Source organism: Maylandia zebra, linkage group LG17, assembly GCF_041146795.1.
Source record: "Maylandia zebra isolate NMK-2024a linkage group LG17, Mzebra_GT3a, whole genome shotgun sequence".
Classification (NCBI taxonomy): Eukaryota; Metazoa; Chordata; class Actinopteri; order Cichliformes; family Cichlidae; genus Maylandia; species Maylandia zebra.
The window spans coordinates 26,196,598-26,223,882 of NC_135183.1; the positions used below are offsets into that span (position 1 = coordinate 26,196,598).

The following is a 27,285-nucleotide window of genomic DNA, read 5'->3' on the forward strand; positions in this document are numbered from 1 at the left end:
TAGGAAGAAGTACAGAGTCTGTTCTGACTTCTTCAAGATCAAATCCATGGTGAAGAAGAAGAACTTAAATCCTTGGTGAGACAGTTCCTCCTGGCATATTTCAGAGTGAATGGAGTTGGACTTTTGATCCTTCCAAGATGTAAGTCAGTATGTGAAGGCCACAAGTTGTACAAGTTTTAGGTTGTATGGAGAAATGATGATCTGAGAGAACACTAACAATGGGGGGTTTTGGCAGGTGGATGTCTACTCGATTTTACAGAGGTGAACCATCTTAAAACAACACGCACACTTCCTGGGAGTCTGACACTCATTGTATTTGGGAAGTATACACCAAGATACACTGTAAACACTTTTGAGCTAGCAGAACACAGTAAACCCTCTTGTACAATGTAATTAATTGATGTTTTGGTCATCTTAGAACATCGCTGATGGTATTTCCATTTACATAAAATGAGAGAAGTTCTCCAGCTTTTTATTGGAATGCATTTGAGTGCACAGATGTTGCTGGACGTTAGTGTGAATGGCTGTCTGTCTCTGTGTTTGTCCTGGAACCGACTGGCGACCTCTCCAGAGTGTACCCTGCCTCTCGCCCCATGGCAGTTAGGTTAGGCCCCAGCCCCCTGTGACCCTGCACTGGATGATCTGAGGAGGATGGATAAATAGGTATAAGTCCCTGTTCTAAAAACCTCTTCTCTTTTTTTGTTTTGTTTCTTAAATCATAAAAATTTTCCATGATAAACTTCCAAATGCACAGTGAAGTCTGCCTGGCTGCGTATTTAACCTCAAGTACCAGGATGGGACAACATGCACATTAGAGTAGGGCTGGGCGATATGAGAAAAATCTAATATTATATTTTTCTGTTATATCACGATACACAATATATCACACAATATATCATAAAATGTTTAAATAACCTCCAAAAACAAATGTTATTTTCAACCATATAGTGAGTAAAATTGCGCTGACTCATTCAAATTGGCCATTATATTTTTTAATGTGTATATATATATATATATATATATATATATATATATATATATATATATATATATATATATTACATTGAATAAAAAATCTAAATTAATTGAATATTTTATTTAAACCACCAGTTTCACACAGAACTTTTCACAAATATGAATACTGTCACAGGAAGTCTCTTTTGGTGGTCAATGAGAGATGATAGCTACAAAAAGTACATCTAAAAAGTACATCATCTCACAGGACAAAATTAAACAAGTGAAATAAAACAGCTGCTCTTGTGTGCTTATAACATATAAAAATTGTAAAATGAAAAATGTGATGACCTCAAATTACAGAAACAACAGTCTAGTGACTTTTTATTTTCTTTTAATCAAATTAATAACAAAATATATTTTTTATTTTTATATTACTGTTTAAATCCAGTTTTTAAAAGTATGTAATCCATAGTATGTTACTAAAACCGTTGTTAATACATCTACAAACTCTGTGACATCATGTTGAATTTATAACACAGTGTAACTTAAAAATATGTAGAAGTAATTTCTATTTGATGTAGAGATCTGACAGAACATGTCTGTTCACTCATGAACTTTTTTGAAAACTTGAGTGACACTGATGGAATACACTGTAATTTAGCTTCAAACAATGTTCGAGGACAGGACTAGTGATGGCCAAATGAAGCATTCTGAAGCACTGAGGCTTGTATTGAAAAAGGGTTGGGGGGGGGGTGAAAAAATTGTTGTTCATTTGTTTAATAAATAGTTTAGATCAATAAACTTTCCTTGTTTAAACATGCACAACGGTTTGGTCTTTCTTTACTTGTGACTTTTTGATGTTGTTAAATACAATAAGTGAAAAATACACATTATATACATATAATGCTGTACAACGCATTATTGAGTATGCTTCTGCTCTGAGGTCCTGTCTCCATGTATTTATGCAATTTATCACTGGACAGCTATGTTTATAAATACCGTAATACTATATTAGGCTGTGACGGAGTTACACCGTCCCGAGCCGCAGACAGCCGATCTGGGCGCATACACGCACCACCATTAGTTTCTACAATCACCGTGGCCGCGCGTCTTTTCGTCGACCGGGCAGATAAACAAAAGGGGTGAGGGGTATATGGTGAGCAGCGCAGAGGGTGGCCAACATATTTTCCCACTTACCTTTTAATAAAGCCGGTCGCAGAGACGCGCTGTGATCGCCGATTATGCGGGGTTATGCAAGCCGATGGCATAGTGTTCCGGGGTTTAAATAATGGGTTCGCGCGCGCTTGGAGGGTCACGTGAACTGCATTATTTTTTGGTTTGTTTTGTGTTATTGTGAAACACTGTAGGCTGCCTGGAAATAAATGTCTGTATATACATATATGTATTGTATGAATACAGCAGGAAATAAGCTGAGGGGGAAAGACTGTTTGATAAAAGAAATAATAAAGAGATGACCATTACGCCTAGTGGGAGGGGCTATGGGGTATAAGAGAAGGCGGTCAGGGCCTACGTGTGTTCTTCTCTCCAGAGAGCTGTTACCGAGAGGGTAACATGCAGACTGTGTTTTGTATATAGATGTTTGTTTGTGATGACTTAAGTCAGTTCTATTTTCTTTGTAAATAACTTTTTGTGCACCTGGGAGGCCGGCAGAATAAATTATCCTCACTGAATGCTTTCTGACTACGCCTGGATTTGTTCGGGAGAAGCTTAGGAGAGGACCCCGCGACATAGGCAAATTTTCTTACAGCCACCCGTGACTCTGGCCAAACGGATCAAGCCTCAACACAGTGCTTTTGAAGCAGTGTGTTTTTTTTTTTTTGTTTTTTTTTGACACACGCATCGAAACGGGCCATCACTAGACAGGACCAAAAATAATTTTAAAAGAAGTCAATGTCTAAAGTACAGCTTTGAAACACCTTCATAGAGCCCACAGAGCACTTAAAAAAAGAAAAACCTGGCATCTGTTCTGCAAAATATGGGGAAATTATAAGACCATTACTGAAACCTTTGCACCATATAAGAGTTTAAAGAAATGCAAAGAATAAATTAAAATATTAAGTTGCAACATAAAAGAAAAAAAATGAGGGACGTCCTTATAATTCAAACAATTCTGAAGAAGTCTGAAAAGCCCAGCAAACAATAGGCTAAATGACAAATTAAGTTCTATCAGTCTCGTGGTTTGGGATCCATGAGCAAGCTCATCAGAATCGCGTTTATTGGCCATGTATATGCGCATACACATACAAGGAATTTGGTTCCAGTAGATGGTGACTCTCAAGCACAGCAATGTAAATCTCAACAATGTAAGCAACACAATACACACACACACACACACACACACAAAAGCAGTGTAAGGGGCATGAGCCTTCTCCTGAATTCACTAACTTCCTCTTTAGGAATGACATCATTTCCTATTATGGACTATACTTACTTTATGGTGGTACCAGTGAGTCGCAATTACATTTACGTCTAAGAAATTTAAGATAGCATTAAACTGACTACTGTTGATATCCGAACAGTGGTTATCTTAAATTACTCTAGTAAATGGTAAATGGCCTGTATTTATATAGCGCTTTACATATCCAGTCATCCACCCATTCACACACTGGTGATGGCCGGACAGGACAGGTTACCGATTAAGAATTGTCAAATGAAAGAGTAGGGGAAAGGAATTGGCCTGATGTCTGTGAAGGTTCTCAGTCATCCAGGTCATCGTAGTCAAAGGAGCTTGCAAAGAAAAGCGTCTGGACTTCTTTAAGTTGCTTGAAGACGTTTCACCTGTCATCCGAGAAGCTTCTTCAGTTCTAAGGTCAAATGGTGGAGAGTCCCAGATATAACCCTAGTGGGAGTAACCCCCCACAGAGGGACAAAAGGACCCCCTGATGATCCTCTAATCGCCTGAGCCAAGGTGTGAAACTGGGTGTGGGTCCCAATCAGATGGTCGCTCACAGTGGACATAGATGAGTGAGCGACCATCTTTGAACAGAGGCGGGGGTTTACGACACCAACTCTCTGCCATCTATAATCCAGTTTTGAGATCCCTTCCCAGACGCCTTAACGCCCACTCACATCCTGGGCCATCTGACCTCAGGAATTCGCATGATAAGGTAGGGCCAGGTTTCACTCACCCGAAACTCTGGCTGATTGGGACCCACACCCAGTTTCACACCTTGGCTCAGGCGATTAGAGGATCATCAGGGGGTCCTTTTGTCCCTCTGTGGGGGGTTACTCCCACTAGGGTTATATCTGGGAATCTCCACCATTTGACCTTAGAACTGAAGAAGCTTCTCGGATGAGAGGTGAAACGTCTTCAAGCAACTTAAAGAAGTCCAGACGCTTTTCTTTGCAAGCTCAATTGGCCTGATGGTAAAGATGTCAGAGAGAGAACCCTAACAATCAGGTGACCCCCTCTGAGCAAGCACTAGGCGACAGTGGGGAGGAAAAACTCTCTTTTAACGGAGAGAAACCTCCAGCAAAACCAGGCTCAGGAGGGGCAGCCATTTGCCGCGGCTGGTTGGGTTGTCTCTTTCCACAACAGGCACTTACTTGATGGATGTAATTTTTCTAACAAAGCATGTATTTTATTATTTTTTTGTGTTGCATGTTATTCTTTTTATCTTATTTTAGTCCATTCTTTTTCTTAATTTCTGCTGCTTTTTACTTTGCACTGTCCACTTTCTCTTCCGTGACCCAACAAATGTCCTATGTGTGGGACTAATAAAGGTTTATCTTTTCTTAATTGGTGGAAGGACAGTAGTTTTTTTTTTTTTTTTGGCCTGTCCCGTTTGGCTCTTTTGCCATCAGAATTGTTGTCTAAAGGCAAAGAAAGATGCCCAACGGATTTACTTTACCAAACTGACCATCCCAGCCTTGCCGTAATGGTCCATTTGATTCACCTTTTATTGTTTATTTTATTTTCACTTACTGAATATGGGACAGACTTGACTGGGGGAAAGAAGGGGAGAAAGAAAGAGGGAAAGAGAAACAGCTGAGAAGAGGGACGGGGGAGAAGGGCAAAAGACAAAAACCAACAGAACGGGCAGAGAGAGAAAAAAAATGCATATATCAATCACCTGGATAAGCTGCTGAGAAAGAAAAAAGAAAGCAAGCAGAAGAGAACAAGAGTAATAGAATAAACAACATCACAATGATATATGGGAATATGACAGTAAATACTAAATGTTAAACATTATTGTGCAGCACATAAGATCAACAGAACACAGTGTGCTTTGAGGTAGGAGCCAAAAAGGGTGTAGTTTGTGGGTGTGATCACCCGTGTGTACACCTGTGAGCATGGACGCGCTTGTTTTTTGTTTTTTAAAAGGTTCCTTCATGTAATAATCTGCTAGAGGGTGTGGGGGGGGCCACAGCCCCGTCCTCCAGGGCGTGAAGCAGGTGTGGAGGAGATCAAAACTCCAGACATCCAGAGGCCCCCAGAACACAAGAGACCAAGGAAGACCAACAGAGGGGCAGCTGCGCCACTGTCCCGGAAAGAGCTGAGGGGAGTCCCAGATGAGGGCTCACTCAGCAGCCGTGGAGCAGAAGCCAGGGGGAGTTGCAGTGACGCGCCCGTGAGCTCCGCCGGCAGCCAGCTGCGCCTGAGTGACCGAGCCCCAGGCCGAGAGGCCGGGGGCACCCCACCTCCGAAGTGGCCCGAGCGAGCCCCAGGCTCCAGGCCCCGATAAGCGGCCGCCAAGGAGTGAGCCGGTGTGTACCTGGACGCCCATCCCCGGACACAAAGAACCACCAACGCACCGATGTCTGAGGGGGTCCGCCACTGGCAGGGGAAGTGGTGGTAGGGGGAGATAGGCCTCCAAACCTTGGAGGGCCTGAGATGTCCCCAGAGAGGTGGCGCCTGACACCCAACCTGACATATAGACACAGACATACAGGCACACACAGATACAAACATCCATTCCCACCCTCATGCTCTCATATGCACTTACTCCACACTCAACCAACGTGGAGACAGACATAAAGAGACGTTGTACACACGATCACACTCCCCAAGCGTACTCTACAAACCGGGTCTAGGTGCCCCCGCCCCTGGAGGGGGGAACTGCACCCAGACCCAGGTGGTGTTTCCCTTTTCCCTGCGGTGGGGGGAGGCAGACCGCCCCGACTCCGCAGCAGCAGGAAGGCTCCACACTCCAGACTGCAGTCGGACGGCCAACTCCTCCTCCTAGTCCTAGCCCCCCTGCTCCAGCAGGTCGCAGAGAACGGGGGTGAGAGAAGACTCCAAACCTCCCTCCACCCGCTCATTGTAATGTTGATGCATGTGTGTTCTAAGGTGCATTTAAAACCCAGGAGGGCTTGGAGCTACCTGCCAGAGAGCAGCAGGTAAGCGCATGGTCCCTCCTGCTAGCCCTCAATGTCTACGTGTATTTAAAATTGAGAGGTGGGCAACGATGCCAGGGGTGGGGTGTACACCCTGATGGTACTTTGGACTCCGTGTATCGTGCCCACCCCCAAGATCCTATATGTATGTGTAATGAGAGTGTGAGTAATGTGAATGTCTAAGTTGTGGGATAAAATTGAGGCAGAGGCAGCCAGAAGGGGACAGAGGGGGGGGGGGGGGGGGGGGGGGGGGGGGGTAGCCTCCTCTGCACCCTGGTGACATACCCCTACTCCAAGGCCCTGCATGTGTGGGTGGTTGTGGTGGAGCGGGAAGAGGGAGGCAGCTGGAGATGGGGAGGGAAGGAAGGGAGGGGCAAGTGACCCCTCCCTGGGGCCAGCTCCCCCGCTGACCCCAGTAGGCACCCCCATACTCCGCGACCCGCCAGGGAAAGGGGGCCCAGGCCCATCCAGACCGGGCCCAGTGCAGCAGCGCCGCCCGGCCCCACAGAGCCCGGGACAGTCCACCCAACCCCACCACAGAGAAAACTGCACCCACCCCACCATTCACTCATCTTCCAGACTACATAAGACAATAAACACCCAGGCTGAGCTCTTCCTCCACCTCTCCTGTATCTCCCCCTCCTGCAGAGGGAGCTCCTGAGGAGAGGAAAGCTCCTGCAAGATGTGACAATCTCCCCCACCAGTTGAAGAGCCCCCCAGGTGGCTCGACGCACCGGCGGCACCCTGCTCCAGGGCTGGGCCCCCATGCACCCACCCGCCCACAACCCCGGCAACACACCAACCAGGACCCAAGCCCCCGAGGCCCGGTCCGGGTCCCAGCCCAGAGACGGAGCGCCCCCAGAACCTCACGCCCATCCCGGACCCACCCAGGGGCAGCCAGGCTACCAGGTCAGTAACCCACGTCCGTCAGCACAGACCCTCCCCTAGCCCCGCTGCACGCAGCCGCGAGGAAACAGTCACCGGAGAGCCAACAGAGCCCCTAACCGGACATGACCGCTACCCCGGGTTGAGCCCCCCAAGGAAGATGCCTCCGGGGAACCCCCCGACGCCCTAAGCCTGTCCCTACCCCCACACCAATCACAACAGTGAAGGCGGGACCAAACTATGACCCCCCACCCCCACTAGGTGATGGAGCTGATCAAAGGAGCCCAGAGCAATTGATCTGATGTGGTGGCAGAGGCTGTATCAAGACTAATGTAATCTAATAGATAATTTCTATATTGGTTAGAATTAAGATTATTTTTATTTTTCCAGTTCATGAGGACTGTTTTCTTGGCTATGCATAGGGCAGTGAAAACCATATGGGCGATATTCTTTTCTGAAGTGACATTATCTAAGCTGCCCAACAAACACACTAAGGGGGAAGTTGGAATGTTACATTTCAGACACTTCGATAAGTCTTCACATATCTCGCGCCAAAACTTCTGAACTGGTGGACAGAACCAAAGAGCGTGGATATAATTGTCCGGTGAATTGGTTTGGCAGTGTGAGCAGTTGTTGGTAGACGTAAAGCCCATCTTGAACATCCGATGACCTGTATAGTGCACTCTATGTAATATTTTGTATTGAATTAATTGAAGACTGGGATTTCTAATTAGATGAAAGGTTTTTAAGCAAATCTGAGACCAGAAGTTTAGGTCTAAGTTAACTGATAAATCCGCTTCCCATTTTGCAATAGGAAGTGATATTGATTCATCTGTTTTAGAAAGCATTCTGTATATTTTGGATAGTAATTTGGGGGGTTTAAGAGTAAGAAATTGAACCACACTTGGTGGTGTTTGTAGTTCAACTTGACCCGGTTTAAATTTCTTTTTTTACTATGGATTTAATTTGTTGATATTCTAAAAATCTTTTCTTGTTGATCCCATATTGTGTAACTAGTCCGTCAAATGAAATAAATTCTGTTCCTTCTAGTATATGTTCTAAATATTTGATTCCTTTATCACTCCAATCTGAAAAGTTTATCATATTATTGTTTTGTAATATGTCAGGGTTGTTCCAGATAGGTGTACGTTTGCATGGGATTAATGAAGACGCCGTCAATTTTAGAAACTCCCACCATGCTGTCAGAGAAGAGCTGATGTTGATGCTTTTAAAGCATTCATGTCGTTGGATGTTTGAGCTGATAAATGGTAGGTCTGAGATCTCTAGATTATTGCAGAGTGCTTGTTCTACATCTAGCCAAGGTTCATCTAAGAGGGTGTGTTTTAGCCATCCTGAGATAAACTGAAGCCTGTTGGCTAAGAAGTAGTGCTGAAAGTTAGGCAGTTCTAGTCCTCCTTTATCCTTGGTCTTTTGTAGTGTTTTTAAGCTTATACGTGGGGGTTTATTTTTCCAAAGGAATTTGGACATACATGAATCTAGAGATCTGAACCAATCTTGTGACGGTTTAGTTGGGATCATTGAGAATAAATAATTTATTTTTGGTAAGACCATCATTTTTATAGCGGCAACCCTTCCCATGAGTGATATGGGTAGACATTTCCATCTAGCCAGATCATCTTCTACCTTCTTTAAAAGTGGGATATGGTTTAATTTAGTTAGATCTGCAAGCTTGGGAGAAACATTAATACCTAAATATTTTATATTTCCCGATTGCAGTGGTGTAGAAGAGGAATTATGGAAGGAGCAGTTAATCGGTAGGACTGTAGATTTTGACCAGTTAATTGAGTAATCTGATATTCTTGCAAAAGAGTTTATCAATTCAATCACCCCAGAGATATTGGTTTGTGAATTTTGGAGAAAGAGTAACACATCATCCGCATAAAGGCTGATTTTATGTTCCACGTTCTTGCATTTTATGCCCTTAATTACTGAATTCTGTCTAATTGCTGCTGCTAGTGGTTCAATAAAAATTGCAAATAGTGAAGGGGAGAGTGGGCATCCCTGCCTGGTGCCCCTCAAGAGACAGAAGCTGGAGGATGTCTGGTCATTTGTTCTAACACAAGCTGTTGGGGAATTATATAATATTTTTAACCAGTTTATGAAAGAGGATCCAAAACCAAATTTGTGTAAAGTTGCAAATAGAAATTTCCAGTTAACTCTGTCAAATGCTTTTTCTGCGTCTAAAGAGAATATTGTAGTTTCTAGGTTTTTACTGTATGAGTAGTCTATCAAATTAAGTAATCTACGTGTATTTGTTGATGAGTGCCTACCTTTTATGAAACCAGTTTGGTCAGGATGAATTAAGAGGGGGGTTATTTTCTCCAGTCTCTTTGAGAGAGCTTTGCAGATTATTTTAAGGTCTACATTTATAAGGGATATTGGACGATAGCTTGAGGGATATACAGGGTCTTTGCCTGGTTTTAGCAGGAGATTAATGTTTGCAGAATTCATATTTGATGGAAGTCTGCCCTTTTCTTTAATTTCCAACAACGTTCTGTAGAAAACTGGTGCTAGAATCGACCAGAATTCTTTGTAGAATTCTGCAGGAAAGCCGTCTGGACCTGGAGCCTTATTATTGTGCATACTTATCAGGGCTTCCTGGAGTTCACCTGGTGTCAGTGGTGAATCCAGTGCCATTGCTTGAGTGTCCAATAATTTTGGAAGAGTTATGTTGTCCAAAAACTGATCAATTTCTTTTTTAGATGGGTTTATTTGTGGTGAATACAACGTTTTATAGAAATCCCTGAAAATGTTTTTTATTTGTATCGGTTCATATAATGTGTTCCCAGATGAATCTTGAACAGCACATATAGTTGTTTTTTCTTTATTTATTTTTAGCTGGTTTGCTAGAAATTGACCGGATTTATTACCATGTTCATAATTTTGTAGGCGTAGTCTTTGTACTAAGAATTTTGTTTTTTTTATCAATTATCTCATTTAATTCTAGTTTTGTTTTGCGTATTTTGTTCAATGTTTCCTGATCTTGGTGGGACGCGTAGGCTTCTTCTAGTGATTTGATGTTTTTTTCTAATTCCTGACAGCTATAGGGTGAATCTCAGTGTCTGAAATGTCGTTCAGCAGTGAGCTGCTGACCAAAAAATAATCCAGACGAGAGTAGGAGTGATGGACATGTGAGAAAAAAGTATATTCCTTACTGGTGGGGTGAAGGGAGCGCCATGCATCGCAAAGACCAAAGTCGCTCATATACTGTTTGATTATATTTGTGGACTGCCAATTACGCTGAGTTCCCGCTGTATTGAGCCTATCCATGTCTTCATTTAGTCCAAGGTTGAGGTCACCTCCAAGAACAAGTGTGCCATCTAAGTGTTCAGAGAGTGCACTGAAAAAACCGTGAAAGAATGAGGGATCATCAACATTTGGACCATATACACTTGCAATACATAGCTTTTTATCACGTATAGATAGTTTAATGATTAAGAATCTGCCCTCTGGATCTATAACTGTATCGAGTACTGTGAAATTAATATTTTTATGTATTAAAATTGCTGCTCCCCTTTGTCTAGAATTATAACAAGCTGAGAACACATTAGGAAACTCAGGTGTTTTAAGTTCATTCGAACCTCTAAGAGGTCTGTGGGTCTCTTGTAATAGGACAACATCTGCCTGTAGTTTTTTGAGTTGGTTAAATATTTTTAACCTCTTTTCTCTGGAGCCAGCTCCATTTATATTCCATGTAATGAAGGACAGTAGTTTTAAGCTGGTTAATATTTTTATAAAGAGGTTGTTGATTTTTCAATAGGTGGAAGTGGAGTGATATTGGGAAGTGGTATTTGGTGTCTGTTGGGAGGTACAGGCTTGAATTGAGTGACTATTTAACCAACAAACTCCTTTTGTCTTGTAGTCGGCCCTTGGAGTTTTGTAAGGTAAATATTTTCCATTCCTGCCGGTTTGCTGTCCAGACTGTCAAGCTCTTGCTTTAATTTGATCTGACGAGTCTGTGCAGTCGAGTAGCTGAGGAGCGGTTTTTCCATTTTGTATGGATATTGGGTGTATTCTTCTCCATCTAGGAAGAAGCCACGCCCTCCCAGACTTGTCATTAAAATAGCTGTAGCTGGATGATGTTTTTTATCAATTTTTGGCAGCTCTGCCATAATATACCGCTGAAGCCTTTCCTTTTTCAGCCTCTCGTTTTTTAAAACTTTAAACGCCTCCTCGGTCTCTGCCTGTTTCTTTTGTTCAGCAATTTTTTGGTTTTCCTGAACTAAAGAAAAGTTTTCATTTATGTTTTTAATTGCATCCTCCCTTCTCTTTCGCTGTGCAATTAAAATTTTATTTTCATTCATTTTCCACATCCTTGTCATCAAAATCTTTTTGTCTTTTTTCTTCTAAAAGACTTTGTTTGGCAGACTTTTCTTTGTTAATATCTGCCAGTTTTTTTAATAGCAATTTCTGATAACACCTGCTGTCTGATAACACCACCATTCTGTCTGTGTTTTTCCTCAGCTTGAAGTTTTTCTTCATGCATTTTTCTTTCTTTCTTTTGCGCTTCAAGCTGTTCATTCAGTTCTTTCAAGACTTTACTTTTTGCTTGTGACATTTTTACTGCCTGCTATTGTAAGTCTTGTTTATATTTTTCCTCCTGCTGCTGCCTTAATTCTTGCTCCTGACTTTTGAGTTGTTTTTCTAACTGCCTTCTCTGTTCATTATCTTTTATTTGGTCTCTTTGAGCTATATTGAAAGCCCTCTTTATTAGAATTTTCTTTTGGGCTTTCTCTTGCTCCCTTTTCTGTGCTTCCTCAAGTCTATCTTCCACCTCGTTATTAATTTTTTTCTCTTGCTCTTTTCTCGCTTGCGCCATTTCTTTTTTTAACTCGATAAGCTTATCGTTTTCATTTGAAACCATACCGCCATAGATAACTTTGTGAAAGTTTTTAACACAGGCATTCCTGTTAAACTGCAACTTATCAGCCTTCTCCAGAATCTGGGCTTGAAGTTCCTTTCTTTTTTGCAGTTTAGCTGCCTTTTCTAATTTCGTTTCCTCTTTCATGTACTTTGTCGTCTTATTTTGCTCCCTTGCCTCCGCTTGAGGATAATTTATCTCGTAAGTTTCCTTAAATCTAACTTTTTTTCTGGGAGCAAATGAGGCTTGATTTTATCCCAATGGTAGTTAACGCTATGTGTTGGGGTCTCTGTATTCTAGACATCATTTTCTTTCTAAAGATATAGCAATGCTAAGACGTTGTGCGTTTGTGAAATTGTTTGTGTCAGTGAAACTGAGTTTATGTCTGTTACAAGCCCTATTTAAGGGTTTTTGTAGCCTTTGATCTGAATTTTTTTTTTAAACTTTATTTAACAAACAATGAGTATACAACATACGAACAGATGCAGTATAGAAAACAACAGAACATGAACACAAAAAGCCAAGGGTAAAAGAAAAAGGTAACAATTATAAGAATACACGCAAAAATTCACATACATATACAACACATATTGTTTTGAGAGCCTTTGTGTTGGTGGAGTCTGATATTGATTGTATGTACATTTCCACATCCTTAAAATAATGACAGAAATATGGTGTTTTGTTAGTAAACTTACATTTATGGTTAAAAAATTTAGCTAAAAGTATTAACAAATTTATCATAAAAAAACATTTATCATACTTCTTGGGGAACTTAAAGAAACAGAATAAAACATTTTCCCATCGTAAAGAAAACTCCCTTAAAATGTGGACAATAACAAACCTGCTAAATTCCTTCCAGAATCTCTGTGTAAAAGAACAGTACCAAAAAAGATGTGTCACAGTTTCTGGATGATCCCCACAGAAAGTACAATTAGTATTTATGTCCCTTTAAGATTTTACCATGTAGTGACTGGCTGGATAACATTTATGTAGAATTTTAAATGAGACTTCTTTCACCTTATTTACAATCAAATATTTATGGGGGACCATCCAGACTGTCTTCCACTTGATATCTGGAACATATCGGTTCCAATAAGATATTATATATGGGAGAGAGACGATATCTTCTTGGAATAAACTACGTATTCTCTTATTGCTGTTACCAAGTTCCTGTGAAAAACAGATTTTCCCTATTGGTGACTCAGCTGGATCAGGGAGAGTGACTGAGGTAGATATTGAGCTGTCAGTGTTTTTATATAACATTAAAGTCCCTGAGGGTATGGCACCAAGCACCATTAAGAATTCCTGAAGACTGATTGGAAATGTTATATTGCTGCCTCTGTTCGGTGGTGTCGAGCCAAACGGACTTTAGCGTTTCTTTGAACAAGCTGACGGTTCACTCGTTAAGCTGAAAGAAAGATGCTTTAATCACTGGAGTCACGTGTCCATTGTACCATCTGGGAACTCTTCTTGTTTAGCACTCTTAATAACACAAACACTATATCCTCTGTCTCTTGTGCTGTTTTGTAGCAGTGTATACTTATTTATCATGTAGCTTGCCATCACCAGTGTGTGAATGTGTGCATGAATGGGTGGATGACTGGATATGTAAAGCGCTTTGGGGTCCTTAGGGACTAGTAAAGCGCTATATAAATACAGGCCAGGCCATTTATACACCTGAGACTGTCACCTGACTGTCTGTCCTGCACTCTCTCTCTCTTTTTCTTTCTCTGATTGTGTAATAAAATATGAGCATGTATTTATAAGTTACACTTGTGTTTGAATCCTGCAGCTTATCACACATGTGATTTCCATATGTGACAACTGCAAGTGTCCAGAGTGAGGACAGACTGAGAGACCCACTGCTGCACATCATCTGTGAGGCTTTGCACCCCTGATGATCCACCAGGACAAACTCAAATAATTTTACCATTCCAGTGTTTTCAGTGTGGGAGAAAGTACTCAGTTCAAGTTAAACACTATGAAAGGCAGTACCAAGTTTAATATTCAGAAACATAAACTATGTATCAGCAGCAGAATGGAGCTAAAATAAATGTCCATGTTTTTTTCAGTTCTATGAAGCTTTGAGTATTTTGGATTAGTAGCACTCCTGTGTTTGTTGCATCATATTGCTGTAATTGTTTATATGCTTTATATATCCTGAGGTAAGTTGATCTATAATGTTACATCATATTCTATAAGGATGTTATGTGTTTGTATATTTTCTGCCCAGTTTGACCCATTTAGCAGAAGTCAGCCTGTTTAAGGCTCTGATATCTATTCTGTATGACTTAAAGCAGTTATGACATGGTCTGATTTTGTCACCCAATAAAGGAATATTTAATATATCGGTCTACTCTTCGTTTTATCAGAAACAGTTATCACAGCTCGTAAATTTTCATTTTACACATATGTAAGCATTGAGCCAAATTTTGTAATGCCAACATAATGAAAGAACAATATTTGTCTCTTATATATGATACATCTATATACATACACTGTCAAAGATACCTGTCTTTGAGTGACGATTTAAGGTGATAGGACATAAATAACTGCAAAAGTTCAAGGGGGCTGAATACTTTTGCAAGCCACTGTATCTCTATCTGACTGACTTGGTTGAGTTGGTTCTTAATGCCATGCAGACACTCTGTGTTGAACCTACTCCTGACATTTGTGAAACCTTTCTTCACCTTTGTATTGATAAGGTCACTTCTAACAGGGCTCAGATCTCAGCTTTAATGACATGTTTGAGCCTTGGACTTTAAAGTAAATTGTTAGTCATTTGAAACCCTCATTATTTCATAAAATAATGATGCTGTCCCTCCTTCTCTACTTAGAGGTTCTTCCCACTGTAGGACCTTCTAATTTAGGAATTGTAGTAGTCTGTCTTCAGTCTCATAGGTTTTAAACATGGAGTAGATGAACCTTGACCACTTGAAATCTGCTTTGGTTCAGTCAGGGGAGGCATTTAGGTGAGGAAGAAGAGTGTTGATCCATAAAGGTCAGTGAGGTCATGTAAATGCTACTTCAGCTGTCAGATACAGAGATTAAAAAAATGTGCATGAATCATGCATGATTTTCATTTACACCCATCATCTTCAACACTGGGTACAGCGGGGTTGACTTGGTTTCTTCACGTATCGCCTTCAGTGCAATTAAAGGCCTGTTAGAGGTAGTGTTGGATGCTGCATGACAATTCTGTACGCAAGACCTTCCAGCTCCCTTGGCTCATGTTCACACATCATAAACTAGTTTGAAGCATTTGTGATTAAAGTGGTTAAATTCTAGAAATCATCTTTAGTCAAAACACGGCTAATGCTTTACTGATGTAAAGAAAGGCACTGACAAAATGATTAGCTTAAAGTAAAATCACAGGCCAAAATAAACTGAATAAGTATATCATGAAATAATTAATTAAATATGTGGAAAATTATTAAAATAGGGAACAATTAGTTTGTTTAATATGCAAATAATTATTGCATATCAATTAATTTCATTTAAAACATTTAAGAGATTGTTTATTTTTATTTCAAATTTTATTTAATTAATGACGCATTAACTATTTAATAATATATTTAATCCATTTTGTCACTCGTGGCCCTCCATAGAGCTCATCCTTAATGTCTTGCTAAATTATGTGCTGTGGGGGAAAATTCCGACTGGATAGGGTTTATTTTATTTTATTTTATTTTATTTGTGTCGCGCTTTTTAGAGGGGAAACGGGGACACCCATGCCCTCGCTGAGATTTTAAAAAAATTATTTACAGTTACGCAGCACTGCAATGCGTCATGACGTCAAACGTTACGCACAACTGCAGCCGAACCAAACAGGAAGTAGTGCGAGAGCGGCTGCTGAAAATGTTTACGTTCAGTTTAACGTTCGTACGACAGTAAGTAGTAATTTAGCGGCTTAATTGTTGTTTCATACTTTCACCTGACTTGAAGATGAGTGATTTGCTGATGTTGGTGTCTCCTATAGAGCCTGCGTGTCCTGTCAGGTGTTGCAGCATGCTGTGTGGCTACATGTGTGCCTGTGCGGCTGACTTTGAGCAATAGGAGACTTAGGCACCTTTAACGTTTGTGCTCTGTTTTAGTTTTTTTTGAGGAGATGTTTATATGAGTCGTCTAACTCGGATTTGTTGTTCTGTATCTACACAGTGGGGAAACGCAGTACAACAGGGAAAAGCTGCTGCAAGGTGATTCACGTTATAACAACAGATGTAATCACGTGTTTACCTTTCACATCTAACTGCACCTGTGTGTTTGGACGGTCTGTAATTTGTGATCTCAGGTCAAGGTGTGGACACGCTGCTGTCAGAGACAGGTGTGCAGCAGGCTGAGGCAGCAGGACAATACCTAAAAGACATCGCGTTTACCAAAGTGTTTGTCAGTAACCTGCAACGAGCTGTACAGGTGAGGCACTCAGGTGCACTTTTTGGGGCACCATGGGAGGAAAATGACTGTGACAGAGGTGGCACATATCTTGCTGTAGAGATGACATCAATGAAAAATAGTCCAACACTTTAGCTCCTTTTACTGATCTATTTACCATTAACTTTTAATCCACTTTGATCATTTTAACATGGCTCACAGTATTTATTTATAGCACTTTTTAAAATATAAGCCTATATTCTTTATGCAAAGAATCAAATGGATAAGAAGCAGATTTTATTACAGCAGCATAATGTTTATAGTTTAATCCATCAGCAGGTTATGGTATGAAATAGAAACTGTTCATTGACATCAATCTGTGACAGGTATGTTGAATTTTTTTCTAAGATGTTTGGATGGTGTGAATTTTTCGATGGAGTTATCATCTTTCCTTTTGTAACGGCTAAAGGAAGCACTGAAGCACCTTTGCTTAGCTTTTATTAAGGTTGCCAAACAGATATATCCAGGTCAGTTCACACACTTACAAACCTTATTAGGCAAATTTTACTATTCCACTACAGCACCTGCTTTCCTGCCACTTGCACTGTACTTTAAAATATTGCTGCTAGAATTATAGCAAAGCAAACAGTCCCACAGCATAGTGATATGCTGTGTTTGTTGTGCTGTTGCATTATGGCCAAAAATCTCCACATTGGTGTCATCTTTGGTTTGTTCCGATGTAACTTTTTATAGAGAGGCGCCTTTTCCCCTCACTTGTTCAGTCTTTTTTCAATTTACCGCCATGAACTTTAACCTTTAACATGCTAAGTGAGGCCCGTAGAGTCTGAGATGTAGCTCCTGGTTTTTTTTTTTGGGGGGGGGTTTGCGGTTTCTCTGAGCATTGCATGGTCTGATTTTGGGGTGACTTTGCTGGGACGTCCACTCCTGGGAAGATTAACGCTGAACCAGCAACCTGCCAAAACTTGTGCTTTTGTACAGGAGAAGCATAGAAGCACCTGGCTTCTACTTACCATGTTAATTCATTTGGGACCAGTAAGGTTGTTTTTAGGGTGTATTGTCTTTCTTAAGACTGTAACTGGCACTGCTCAAGATTCAGGGGACACCAATGGATTGATTTCTTGACACAGGCAGCTATTCACGTTCCAAATAACTGGGATCTTTTGCAGATTCTAAGTCCTGCTGTGAAAATGAACCATTGTCTCCATAATGCTTATCAGCAGACACAAGCACGGAGTGCTCTGAAATCTCCTGGTAGACGCTGCATTGACTTTGGATTTGATAAAACGCAGCGGACCAACCACCACAAAGAAAAGCAGACGCCATGTAAACCCAAATCATCACAAAGTTCAGAAACTTCACACTGGACTTCAAAAACCTTTGATTCTGAGCCTCTGCTCTGCTTCCTCTAGACTCCAGGATCCTGATTTCCAAATGAAATTTATACATTTACTTAACGTTCATAAAGGTTCCAGTTATCTTTCTCCTTAGCTCAAGTAAGACTCCACTGATGTCATATCTGGTTCAGGAGTGCTTGATACTAGGACTGCGACAGTTGCAGCTCCTATCCTGAAAACATCTGTGCGTGCTCGCTCTCAATGCTCTGACACTAGCCTCAGTCCACTTCTCGTGAAGTCCATAAATGGATGTTTTCTTGACAATCCACTCATGAATGTAGTCTTGTAGTTTGTTGCTTTTGTACCTTTTCCTACCATGCTTTTCTCCTCCACTCAACTTGACATAAACATGCTTCAGTACAGCACTCTGATCAGACAGCAGTGACCTCCATGTGGAGGCTGTCATAGGTTATCATCTGGCCAACTGCCACTTCAGCGGTTTTCCTCACAGTTAAGGTAACTACAAAGCTGTAATAACTGATGTGAACAGTTACATGACTAAGTGATGCCACACGTACTTCCCATCAGCATCAAATGTTTAACTAATGAAATGTCATCTGGTTATGGAGAAATACAACACAGGATCTGTAGAAATGGCTATACTGAGATTCATGTCTTTTTCATTAACAGTGTATGAGTGACTGATTGTGTTTCCTTCTTCAGACAGCAGAGATAATTCTGAGGAACAACAGTCATTGCTCTGGCATGGAAATGGTTTTGGAGCCGCTACTCAGAGAGCGAGTAAGATCTGTTTACGTTCTGCTGCTTCCACATGTTAAAGTGTTACACATAGCTGTACGGGAGCCCTAAACTGGGGCTCTTTGTGTTGGCACAGGGTTTTGGTGTCGCTGAAGGGCGTCACAAAGAGTATTTGAAGAACATGGCGAATGCTGCAGGCCAGTCGTGCCGTGACTACACACCACCGGGAGGAGAGACTTTAGATCAGGTTAGTCCAAACAGCTGGCCTAAAGACCATTACTTGTACAACAGTGCCATGCAGTGGTCATTTTAGGACATTGCAGGTTAAGTAATCCCTTCTGTTTCCAAACTGATCTTTTATAAAGCTTCTTCTTCAGACCAGGGTAATGTAGAAAAGAATGTAGAAAGACTGTTTTGACATTTTACATTCAGAATTTCCATTTAACTCCCTTTGTATAAGCCTCAGTGTTGTGGGTGTTGGGTCAGAGCCTATACTGGGACTCTTACTGGGGTATAAAAGAGACCAGTGTTAAGCAACATCTGTGGTTTTTCTATTGCTGCGTCTTCCTCCACTCAAATTCACACACTACCCTAATTCACTTTTTTGGGTGGTTATTTTACCCCTTTGTTAGTTTAAGTGCTCACAGGATGGGAGGGTAGAGAGTTTAATGAACATCCCTAACTCAACTTAAAATAGTAGACACTTAAATTTTCTCCTACACTTTAAAGGTAAACTTATCAACACACAAATTTATCCTCTAATTTCTCTCAAAGTTGTCCTCTTTTTGGAGGTTTAAATAATTTCTTGATCAATCAGTTGTTATTCATATTGAAATGAATGAAATAAGTGAAATGCTTGTACAGGGTGGGCCATTTATATGTATACACTGTAATAACATGGGAATGGTTGGTGATATTAAAGTCCTGTTTGTGGCGTATTAGTATATGTGAGGGGGCAAACTCCTCAAGATGGGTGGTGACCATGGTGGCTATTTAGAAGTCTGCCATCTTGGATACAACTTTTGTTTTTCCAATAGGAAGAGGGCCATGTGACACATCAAACTTATTGGTGATGTCACAAGGAAAACAATGGTGTGCTTGGTGCTCTAATATCGCCAACCATTCCCACGTTATTACGGTGCATCCATATAAAAGGCCCACCCTGTATTTTCTCTGACCAGCAGTCTAGAGCTTTTCAGGGGCCATTTTCATACATTAACCTAAAATTTATAGAGGACCGAAATGGCAACATCAGTGGTAATAGTAAAGAAATTGAGTTAATGATAACGGAGTTACTATTTTTTTCTGTTCTATTTATCTACCTTTGTCTTAATTTTCTAATTTATTTACTTTTGATTTAATTATTCATCCCCTTCAGTTATTTTTAGCTCATCCAATTGTAGAACTGATGAGCTTATCCCACAACTGTCCTGCTCTCTTACTATAGTATTTGGTCAGATTTTGGTGAAATGAACATGATCACCTAATTGGTCTTCAGCATAACTGTCCTTAAGGTTGAGGTCACATTTGTTGTTTTATGGGCAGTAACCTGTGAATGTGGTGGATGCATTTATTTCTGTTTCTTCATTCTCACTTTTTTCTATTCTTATGCTTTTCTGCTTCAGCATGAAAATGAGGGAGGCATCATTTAAAGTCTGTAATGACTTCTGTTTAAGCGTGGCTGGGTTTATAGAGAATGGCTGAACAAGAAATAAATATGTTTGAGGGCAAACTAGAAAGGATGAATGAATGAATCCATAAAAAAAATGTGAGTTCATGCTTTATACTGAGTTGAATTTAAGAACTTCCACAGACAAAGTTGGACTAGATTGATTGATAAATCAGTAGATAAATATATTATATTTTCTGCATAAACTCAGTTTGAGTTGGATAAATCAAAGTCTGACTTTTTAAACCAAAGATGAAAAAAGCAAATCTCTCCAGTGGAAATGCTGCAGTGATCAAATTTTTTTTTGGCCTTTTGGTTGAAGGTTGTTTTTTTTTTTTTTTTTTTTAAATCTAGTATTCACAGCAGCTCTGATGTTTTAATATACAGTAGGTACGAGGACTGAAAATTACATGGAAAAACGAATGGCTCTCTGAGCTTCCCTGTCATGTTGCTTTCAGGTGAAGCTTCGATTCAAAAAATTCCTCAAAGCTCTTTTCAAGCAAATGCTGGATGAGCACCTCTCATCAGGACCGGCTGCCTCTTCAGGAGCTTCAGCATCTGGAGATGTCGCCCAGGGGACCGCGGCCGTTGCCTCCAACACCCCCCCCTGCTGCTCAGCTGATGACGGCCTTCAGGGCGTGCTTGTCCACACTCTGGTGGTGAGCCACGGCGCTTACATTCGTGTGGCCATCTGGCACCTTGTGGAGGACTTAAATTGCGCTCTACCTGCAGGGGCGAAAATGCAGCAAGTGTTTTCACCCTGTCCGAACACGGGCATCAGCCGCTTCATTCTCACCCTGAGTGAGTCTGAGTCTGGGCCGGTCCTCTCCGCTGCTCGCTGTGTTTTTACCAACAGGAAGGACCACCTGGAGAACCTCGCAGATGGTGAATAGCACAAAAGAAAATAAAGAGGTAGATGTTCTCTGCTTGTGTGTGTATATGTACACACTATCTGATGGATGATGGAACTATTATAAGCACTAATCTAGCACAGGTAACTGAAGGCTACGTTGCACAGGGTAATTCATGTTTTCTCAGTCGCTGTGTTTCACTGTGGATCAATGCTCAGATTCGGTGTACAGTTCTGTTTCATCATGAAACCATGTCTGTCCAGCTGTAGGCCAGTAAGGTGACCTTTCATATTTAAATTGTTTAAAAACTGATCATTAAATTGCCTCTTTTATTGTGTTACACCAAAGTTTGAAGTATTTAATGTATTGTGGCATTTCCTGTGTGGCAGTTGTGCTGCTGCTCATTTTATTGTGTGCAATATTTCGTGAGAGCACTGATACTTTGAGTTTGTGTTTAACATTTCATACAATCACAAGTAATGAGGGAAAAAACAAGTTGCACAAATCACAGAATGCTGTGAAATTACTTGCAAGACATTTGTGGATGTATTGTCTTTTTTTCTGGGTGCTACATATTCATAAGATCTTTTTATGTTGTCTGACATTTTATCTCCAATAAATGGCTGATGCAGCTCATGATGACCTCAATCAATAAACCATGGTCTGATTTATTCCCAATAGCTGTGTATAACTGAAAAACTGATGAAAACCAATTTAACACAAAGGCATGTGTTATGAATAGAGCAGAAGAGCATCTCTTAATGGGCTACAGCAGTAGAAGACCACACTCCAGTTCAGAACAGGATACTGAGGCTACAATTTTCACAGTTCACCAAAATGAGCCCAGACAAGATTGGAGTCATCTGGTCTGATGAGTCCATTTCTGCTGCCACATTCAGATGGTGGGATCAGAATTTGATGAGAACGGCATGAAAGTATTGATCCATCTTGGCTTCTATCAACATTCAGGCTGGTGTAGGGTTAATAGTCACCCTACATGAGTAATTTTGCTGATCATCCATTTATGAACACGGCATCTACTGATGGCTGCTTCCAGCAGGAAAACAAAGCATGTTTAGAGATATCATTCAATCTAATGCTAATGCTAAAAGTTAGTGCACTGGATTTTATAATGTTAGAATAATGAATAGGGGGAGTGTTATGTTTTTGGGAAACTTGTCGTATTTGAGGGCAGACACAAACGGCTGCTGTTGTTGTTTGCATTGAAGGATTTGTTGGCATTACTGGTGCTACATCCTCTGCTACGGTTACGGTGCTAAGTCAGCATTTTCAATTTCTTTTGAATCCATGTTGGATGTCTTTAAGTGCTGATGGGAGATCAGTTTTGCTGCTTCCACCTATTTTTAATATCCTGTTGTGAGTCTCTCGGTAGGTCAAAGTAACAGATATCCTTAAAAAAAACAACAACTTGCAAACTCTGACAGGGCGTCATGGATACCACTCTCATGCAGTTTCAGTTTATTCACAAATATATTAAAATACAAATTCCAGCATAATGATATATAAAATAGGTATTTGTGAAATGGAACTCCCCCAAAACTGTTTACGGCTTTTAAAAAGAAGTCCAAATGTCACATTATACACACCAAATACAACATGGAAATTCTTAACATACGTGATCATACTAACCTAAATCACTACAGGGATCCTAACATATAAATTACATCCAATACATCTACAGTATGAACCTCATATAGAGAGCTATTACAGTTTTTAAAAGCTCATTGCCACTCAGCATTCAAAATCAAGCATAATTTAGTAGCAACTGTTGGATTAGAGTCTGTGTGAAGGAAGAAAAAGACATGTTTAAAGTGCTTTGAAGCTCCCCCCAAAATTCTGGACCTCTTGAGGTCACACTAACACATCTACATTTAAGTTTTCTTTCCCCTGAGAAGTTTTTTTTTCTTGGTAGAGCTCACAAAGTCTTATGTTGACTCTAAATGTACAAGCATCATGAAAAATGTCACATTCAGTTAACTTCAGAAGCCTGAAAAGAAGATCTATAATCTCTCAAGATATGTGGGATAAGCATTGCACCATCTAACATTGCTTTACCTTAAGTGAGGTACAAACAAAGACTGGTCGATCGTCAGTAGTGCTTCACATGAAAGAAAATGGCTAGTTTTATAAATAAGCTAACATATTTGGATAATTTCTTCTTGATTAGATCATCAGTCTTGCATATTACATTTGCAGCTTTGCTTCAAAGATTATAAAAGAGTTAAACTGTTGTTTGCTGTTATCTAAAGTAACTGAACTTAATCAACACATATGGTATGAAAAATACCTTTAAAGTAAAACATTAACAGATTTACCAAAAAGAGAGCGCACAAAAACAACTCACAAACACAGAACGTATTTTCTTTTATTACTTTATTTTGTCCCAAATTCAAGCAACACTCCATCCAAGACCCCAGCTCATACATTCAAAGACAAACCAAGTTTCCCTTTATGTACATTTGAACTGTCTCACAAATAAATAAAACGAAGGAATGGATTTAAATAAATAAATACTCTTTGGGACTGTTTTTTGTGTTTGCTGGTGGCGCCCAGCACCTGTAAAAGTCACATAACTGGAGTTAGGAGTTGACATCTGTAAAGGTTATTTACCCTGTACATATATTCCTTCAAGTCATGTATTAAAGACTGGTGGAGGATACACAAATGAGTGATGGCAGTGAAAAGTTGTGGGATTTCCCTGTTTAATTCCAATTTAAGAAGTTAAAAACCGCACAGGACTTTCAAATATTTAATCTTAACCTACCAAATAAAAACTTTATAGTATGTTCGTCATATATATATCGCTTTCTTTTTGTTTTAAACCATTAAATGGTGCCTTCAGTATTCTAGATGCAGGCTAAGTTGAGCTTCTATCATGGGAAAAAACATCAGTGTCACTTTTGAAATGTGGGTTTCTCAGATCAGCTGTAAAAACCTCATTGAGAAGAAACCACAAAATCAAAGATTGCGCACACATGTACACTGATTTGGGGGTAATTAATTTGAAGGGCTCTGGTGATTTTGTGAGAGAAACCAAATAATATTCCGAAAGAAATCCTGATCAATGCTCAGCGTGAGAGCATGCCAGCTGGAACATCTGGACACCTAAGATATTATTTTAAAAGTGAATACAGGTTAAAACACACGTCCCTCGACTTAAAATCTATATTTACAACTGCGTGAAAACTAAATTAAAAGGAAAGAGAAGGCTGCAGGCGCAGGTGAATTTAAAGACAATATAAATTGTGCAAAAAGAGTTGCAAGTCAAGTTTGTACATTCAGTGTATAAACACACTGCATTGCTGAATGATTCGTGACTAAAAAAGTTTTTAAGTCAGTGTGAAAAAGAGGGAACGACCTTATTGTTCTGCTTTCATTTTTCCATGAAGTCTCATGTTAATATTTTTTCTCTTGTATGATCTAAACTAAAATGTTAAACTATAGACTCACATAGACTAACTGAAGGCTACCGTGGTCTTTCTCAGCCAACTGTCCCGGCGCTCCGGGGGCTGGCCGGGTTGGAGAAGTGCACGTTCCAGGGGTCTTGGCTGGATGGAGCCGCGAGTTTCTCCCGGGACACGTTGCGTCCGTCATCCCCGACCTCTGTTTCTATTTCCGTCTCAATTTCCACCTCCCTTTCCTCCAGCTCCTCGGGCACGGCCTGGGAGTCCGAACCCTCTTCTGTCTGCCCTCGGTTTCTCTTCTCCCTGTGCAGCAGGAGGCGCTCCAGTGGTACGGTGTTTTTCCTGGGCAAGAAGAGGGAGGTCTGCGGCAGGTTCTGACCCGCCGAGTACACCTGTCGGGAGCCCTCCAGGTTGAACAAGATGCCGGTCCGGCTGGAGTAGTACACGTCCCGGTTGTTCTCCAGGAGCTTGTGGTTGAACAGACAGTCATCCCGAAGGCAGACAGGCTGGAAAAGAGAGAGGTGAGAGGGGCAAAATGAAACAAACGGAAATAACCAACCAAATCTTTCTTTGATGCATGCCATGAAATAAATATTTTTTTGTTTTTAAAAAACTGTTTAAATTAAAAATAAATACATAAATAAATAAAAATCCCCGTTTAGAAATAAATCGGATCGCATGGAAAACAAAAGTGTTTTGCGGGATTATTAAATATAAAATACACGAAAAACAAACCACACACACAAAAAAACCTCTCACATTAATTACTTCATAGCTCAGAGAAATACAAATAACTCGCTGTTTAGTCAAAGAAACGGTGAAAAACAAATGTGGACTATTGTTTGCATTATTTTGTGCAGAAAAACGTCATAAAAACCATAAATGTAATAAAAGTAACTGAAGGTTTGAGGTCTGAGTTTATTGACAGTGACCTTTATCGATGAATGAATATTTATTTTAGACACACTGTGCGTAAAAACTAAGTAGCACAAGGTTCCGACGAAATGCGTGGGGTCGATTAAATCACAAATAAACACTGAGTGAATTCAAATTAATTATTTGCTTACAGAGCTGAACGGGTTGCCCTCCAGGTCCATGCACAGGTAACGGCTGCTTTTGACGCCGAGGATGGCGATACGATCTCTTGCTTCAGATTTCAGTAGAATCACACCTGCAGGAGGAGAAAGGAATAATAATCATACGAGAATACAGACTTTCATTATACTACAGCATAAATATTAGAGTTATCTTACTATAGGTGCTCCTGGACGTAGTTTTGCGCACACTCCCATCTAATCTGATCTCCAAGTAGAAGTTATTGAGGTCTGTGGATGTCTGCAGGTGGACGTATCTCCTTGGGTTCCCCCAGGTGGATCCAACCAGAGGTGATGGGTTCGGGACCGTATCCCCGAGAGGAAATCCCTGCAAGACAGCGAGAAAGAGCGCCAGCACGGTGTCTCTCATCCCCATTCGCCTGTTGACCTCCATTCTGGTTCAAACTTCGAGCTCCTGGAAGTTTTCAGATGCTCTGTTGTCGCAAAGTTTGGAGACAGTTCCTATTTAAAGCCCCCCGAGCGCCACTCCTGCTCACATCCTTTGGGTAAAAAAAAGGAAAAAAAAAAAAAAAACGAAACTCGCCCCCAAAGCAGATGTGCGGGTTTGCTGCAGCGGAAGGGCCACTTCCACCTCTGTCTGTTTACACCGATGCTGCTGGTCAAACAACAGAACTCTTATTTTTGGTTAGTCTTGACTCATCCACCTTAAATTAGACCTGTTACCGAATAATTCCTGCTTTAGTTTGGTGTAAAACGATGTACAGGGTAAATTAAAAGGAAAAAAACCCGGAACTTACATTTTATTTTTAATCAAACCAGACACGGGTCATAGTATAATTTAACTGATTATAATTAAGACGTACATTTTAAATTAAATAGCTTATTATATATATTTAACAGAACCGGTTAACCACGGTGGACTAGACTTGTGTGCTGGTTCAGTTTGCCTTTGCGCACCTGCAGAGCTCAACAGTCCCTGTGTTTGACCAGCAGAGGGAGACACTTCCTTATATAGAGCAGAGAAACGAAAGTCTGATAGCAAGACTGTGACAGAATAGTTTCCCCAGAACATCACTCTAAAGTAAACTCACGCTTCAGTTTTGTGAAAATCAGGACCATTAAGTGCAGCCAAATAGTTAAAAAAAAATTAACAGAAATGTTAAATACCAGTGGTGGAAAGTAAGCTTATTCATTCTGTACAGCCAACAAGCCTTTAGATTTAACATGTGGCCTTCAGAGGAGGCCTGACTCCTACACTTGGACCTGCTGTATGAATTACTACACTCTAAGGCAGATGTTTGTCTGGGGTTGAAAAGTGTATTATAGTTGAATTGCCTCAATTGTGCATTGTTTCCAATGGCCAGCAGGGGGCGACTCTTTAGACTGCAAAAAGGTGTGGAAGTCATCTAGAAAATACTGCTCACTTGCAGGGAAGAGGATTAGCGCATTTTTATAGTAGTATTTTTAATGAACTTTTTGTGATTATTATAGAAAAGTAAGAATTCTGGAAGAAATTTTTACAACTAATTCTGGCAACAATAACGTCTGAATTCTGATTAAATCAGAATACTGAGGAAAAAGGTCTATGCGAAAATATTGTTTCCCTCACAACCAACAGGCATGCTATATATATATATATTTCACTTCTGTTCACTTCACTTTCAAGTTTTGTTTTGCTGAATTCACTATGATTTTTTTATGGTTCAACTTAGAGTAAC

At 40.5% G+C, this 27,285-nt stretch overlaps 2 protein-coding genes across 3 annotated transcripts; one reads left to right on the forward strand and one right to left on the reverse strand.

Moving 5' to 3' along the window:
- Positions 1–15,878: 15,878 nt before the first annotated feature.
- Positions 15,879–21,735, forward strand: tigarb (TP53 induced glycolysis regulatory phosphatase b). 2 transcript variants are annotated; one of them, XM_012918331.3, is made up of 7 exons: positions 15,926–15,972; positions 16,062–16,115; positions 16,241–16,278; positions 16,374–16,495; positions 18,532–18,609; positions 18,704–18,814; positions 20,695–21,735. In XM_012918331.3, the coding sequence occupies exons 1-7, from the start codon at positions 15,941–15,943 to the stop codon at positions 21,127–21,129; spliced, it is 870 nt and encodes a 289-aa protein (XP_012773785.1). In that variant the 5' UTR covers positions 15,926–15,940; the 3' UTR covers positions 21,130–21,735. The 2 variants fall into 2 exon arrangements, with proteins under 2 accessions (XP_004548415.1, XP_012773785.1); XM_004548358.3 differs by lacking the exon at positions 16,062–16,115 and having other exon boundaries at positions 15,879–15,972.
- Positions 21,736–23,474: 1,739 nt separating this feature from the next.
- Positions 23,475–26,000, reverse strand: fgf23 (fibroblast growth factor 23). The gene is made up of 3 exons (XM_004548356.2): positions 25,766–26,000; positions 25,580–25,683; positions 23,475–25,018 (listed from the first exon to the last, which is right to left on the reverse strand). Exons 1-3 carry the CDS (start codon positions 25,998–26,000, stop codon positions 24,590–24,592), a joined length of 768 nt encoding a protein of 255 aa, XP_004548413.1. The 3' UTR covers positions 23,475–24,589.
- Positions 26,001–27,285: the final 1,285 nt, after the last annotated feature.